The 4,281-nt window shown below is 42.2% G+C and overlaps 1 protein-coding gene across 5 annotated transcripts in view; it reads right to left on the bottom strand.

The window, feature by feature from the left end:
- LOC109480794 (G patch domain-containing protein 1-like) overlaps nt 1-2,705 on the bottom strand; it is a 24,103-nt gene extending 21,398 nt beyond the window's left edge. For all 5 annotated transcript variants that reach the window (XM_019783109.1, XM_019783132.1, XM_019783125.1 and 2 more), the window contains exons 1-2: nt 2,578-2,705; nt 754-839 (exon numbers count right to left, since the gene is read on the bottom strand). In XM_019783109.1, coding sequence (XP_019638668.1) covers nt 754-839; nt 2,578-2,701 — 210 coding nt within the window. In that variant the 5' untranslated portion in view covers nt 2,702-2,705. The remainder of the gene's footprint in view (nt 1-753; nt 840-2,577) is intronic.
- Nucleotides 2,706-4,281: the final 1,576 nt, after the last annotated feature.

The raw sequence follows: 4,281 nt of genomic DNA, 5'->3' as shown, positions 1-4,281 counted from the left end.
ATGTTGAGGGGCAAATTTGGCAGCACAAATTTCGCTGGTACATCGAGCTATTTAAGTCAGTAACGTTACGGTCAGTCAGTTAAATCGAAATAAATCTAGCCTACCTTTCGTCCACGAACTTCTTCCGCGTCAATTCCGCGTGTATAAAAACGTTGTAGAGTTAAAGGGATCTTGGAAAAATTTTTACCTAGGCCCTCCCCCAAATTAGAATATTTTTTCCTAGGCCCTCCCCCGGCTGAAATTTTTTTCCTAGGCCCTCCCCCCTCAGACGACCGGCCCTCCCCCCCCGGTAAATATCGTACAGTCCCTTATGTTAGTATGGTTTGATACTATGTTGGACGGTTCCACATTTTATTTCTTTTCCTCTGTTGAAGATACCAAAATGTACGGGTACACTATCACAGCTCTACTGCCAAGAATCTGTATCTGTATCAGTATAGCCGGTATAACTGCCTTTCGGCGTAACACACCAGCTTCGCAGGCACACGGCGCGGCGGCAGCTGGCTACTAGTATATTACACCGATTGACTTGTAACACCTAAGGGGCCACCTAACCCTTGAACTTCTAACTCTTATCTGTCTACGTACCTTGTTTAAAGCTATCTAATGACAATGCCCCTACTGTACTTGGTGACAGTGAGTTCCACTCTGCGATACTTCTAGGAAAGAATGAATTCTTGAACACCTCAATCCTTGGTTGATAACTCTGGAATCGTATAGATACTCAATTCTAGGTGTTTGTTGTCTATTTACCTCCTCATCCATGAAGTCCTCTGGTCTCTGCTGCACCTTGCCAGCCTTGCTGCTCCGGGAGGACACAAACGTGGCAGGGGTCCATCCTGCAGGTCATGTGGACAAAAATACATGTCTGGGTAGACACTCTGACCTCTGGTAGAATCAGCAAATTTACCAGTGGACATCATGATCAGAGTTTCATCAATTTATGAAACATAGTGAAAAATCATCATGGTGAAGTCAGCTTGATTACATGGTTTTTCAGGTGATCAGTACTGTAAATTCTTGTAAACTGTACAAGAACAAGTATGCACATCCAGGGCTGGAAATACTTTTTTAAAGTACCTGCAAAATTGCACATTGACAAAAACTTTAGATGCAATTTGAAAAATCTTTTGTCAGTGACACAAGATTATCATGAAAGTTCATCTGTGTTGGTAGTAATCATTATAGTAAAACGTTAAACTTTATTCCAACACACTATTTACAGGGATCAAATTTTCAGCGACCACTGTCGCCTTCATCTGTCGCCTTTCTAAGAGGCATTAAGGAGGCTATATATATCAGTGCACTTCAGCCTTCACTTAATAGAGATGGCAGGTGGACGATATAAACTCCCTGGCACTTTTGATCAATTGCTTACGTCACGTATCAGTAAAGTCTCGTGGGAATAAGGTCACGTGTTTGTAAACCGTAACTCTCGCGAGATCACGTTTTGAAGTGATTGGTCATTAATTATCCTGATGAAGGCGACAGTGGTCGCTGAAAATTTGATCCCTGTAAATAGTGTGTTGGAATAAAGTTTAACGTTTTACTATAAGACACAAGAATTATGCAAATCAGTCAAGAAGCTCCTGTTGTTTCAGAACAGCGTTGTCTGTCCTTGGGGCTGGGAGTGCCAAATCACAAGTAATTTTTGCTTCTTTGCCTGCAATACCCCCTCCTGCTCTAGGTGCAAAATTGCACATTCAAAATATTTTTTTCAATGTGCATTTTGCACATTCAGTGTTCGAAATACCTGTCTGCAGTCTGCAATCTGCAGATAGATTTTCAAGATTGCAGAAGAAAAATTTATACAATCTGCAATTTTGCAGCAGGAAAAATTGGCACTTGGGATTTGGTGCTCTTGGCTCCAAGGACAGACAACACTTAAGCTCCTGTTCTGAAACAATGTTCAGGAGCTTCTTCACTAATTTGCATCAACCTTGTCTTGACTTGTCTATCTTTTGTTTCTTTTTGGACTTCCAAAAATTTGTCTTCACTAATTTGCATATCAATCAATAGTTCATGCTTATAAACCTGCAAGATTGTAGTATGGAGGCTTGTGTATTTGCAGAAAGTATTTCCAAATTGCAGAACAAAATTTTGACTCTTCTGCAATATTGCAGAACACTGAAAAAAAGTATTTCGACCACTGACATTGCACGTGGGTATTTCTAGCCCTGAGTCATCAATAAGTAAAGGATTATTAAACGTTGGAATGGAAATGGAATCTGTGTCTCAGTCTTGTGCCATCATGAATTTTTGTAAGAAATGACTGACACTTGACATAAAATATTTCACTCTAAGAAGACCTTTTTTCCTCAGGGTCCCCTGCACCAATTAACATACTATAGACCTTTGAGGAACAATTCCAGATAGCAATTTAGTGCACAACCTAGCACAACTTTAATGGTAGTAAGAACAATAGAGAACAAAGGTGGCAGACAGAGTCACGTAAAAATGCAGTCCCTACTTTACTTAGTGGGCTTAAAACCAAGTGAGTGTCTAACACATATAGGGGTGACACTGTGTGGTCTTCTTAGACATTAGACAGTACTGTAATGCCATGACTGGTTGTACCTTCTGGTGTGTCCACAGTGTTGTAGTATCCTGCTGAGAAGCCTCCAGTGAAGGCTCCATGGAACCTGCGCCGGCCCTGCTGGTCTGTTACAACCTGGTCCTCAGTACTCACAGGCTTCTTCATAGGGGCATCTGAAGAAATCATGAATTCATCTCATTATGATCAGTAATATAATGCAGACCATCTCTAATGTAAAACAAGTAAAATCTGAGATTTTATACCTCCGGGCTTTTCATTGTATATTCTTATATGTTATTTGTTATGAATAGTTGATGGTGTTAAATTTTATGTGTTAGATTTCCAGGCTGTGTTAACACAGATCAACATTTTCATCTGCAGCTTACAACATGTATTACGTTACCCATGAACTTATGAGATTCCATTTAATCTGCCGCAAGGAACTCGTAATGAAATGCCCGCGATTTAGCCTCAGGAATTAATTTCGCATGTGGGGCATGGTAGGCATGCACGGCCGATGTCCGGCGCGCTACGTACATACGCTGCTGCACAGCCAGCGATTCAGTTACACTTTTACTGTTCTCAATCTGCAAAATATAAAACTTCACGGAGAATTGTCGCCTATGGACACTTGTTTTATATTGTTACTCCGTGAAGGAGGTCAGGACCTCCGGACGGAGTGTTGTGATCGGCTGATTTTTCATGTTCGCAGTCAAAACACTGGGTTCTCTTTGTGTAATCGGCACGCAATTTTATACGCCGTCTGCGGGCATGCCCGTGTTGATGCACGAATGTGTATTTTTGCCGTTGCTGCTTTCGCGGTCAATGTAATATTGCAGACGCACCCCTACAATTACGAGGCGAATTGGAATGGTCCAGAAAAACGCGTTGTTTGGAATAGCAGTGGGGGGGGGGTGGAACTTCATGCAGATACGGGGTGGTTTTTATAAGTGGTTCCAGATGTTTTTGCCCATGCTTAAGAGATGCCAAGTTTTTTGGAAGATGTTCGCAGCCAAAACGCAGGGTTTACGGAAAAACCTGGGCTGTCTACCTTACCAGGCTACCTTACCAGTCTACCTTGCCTGTCTAGGACGTAAGGCTACTGAACTCCCCCCATCCACAGCCTCACGAACAGCAAGACTTCCAAGCAGCTGCGCCCCCTGGTGGAATGCATCAGAATTGCACCCACTACTTTGGCACGTGCGTGTGCACAAACCTTTATAGGCCTGTGCAGCATGCAAGGAGTTAAACATAGCCTGACTAATCGCGCTCCTGGCGGCCGTCGACCCGAAGTGGGTGGGGGTCACACAGGCTATGTTAACACAGCAAGAAAACACAAATTTAGCACAAATAAATATACGCTATGTGCTAGTGACAATCATCGTCACTCGGCGTGGTTGTCAATGTGTCAGGAATGGGGTGTTAGTGAAGATATGTCACACGTTGTGCGATAGCGATTCAGCCGCTTCAGCGATTCTTCATTTGAACGTTATTTTTCATAATTGTTGAAGGGTAAAATTTTTAACATCATGTCTTCTTTTTCATTTTTTTGTTTAATTCTGAAAAGATACTTTTACATATACAGCACAGAGACCTGTCCTCTCCGTCATACAATAACATGTGGACGTCGACGTCCTTATCTCCACATGGGATAATCAATTCTATAGGCTACATATTATCGAATTACATGGATAAACACATGCTATGACCGAGAGCCCTGATGCCTTGTTAAGGGACTGTACGAT

This window comes from Branchiostoma belcheri, unplaced genomic scaffold (assembly GCF_001625305.1).
Source record: "Branchiostoma belcheri isolate BF01 breed outbred unplaced genomic scaffold, Haploidv18h27 scaffold108, whole genome shotgun sequence".
Taxonomy (NCBI): domain Eukaryota; kingdom Metazoa; phylum Chordata; class Leptocardii; order Amphioxiformes; family Branchiostomatidae; genus Branchiostoma; species Branchiostoma belcheri.
The sequence above is the reverse complement of the archived record's forward strand: the minus strand, read 5'-3'. Positions and strand labels throughout refer to the sequence as shown.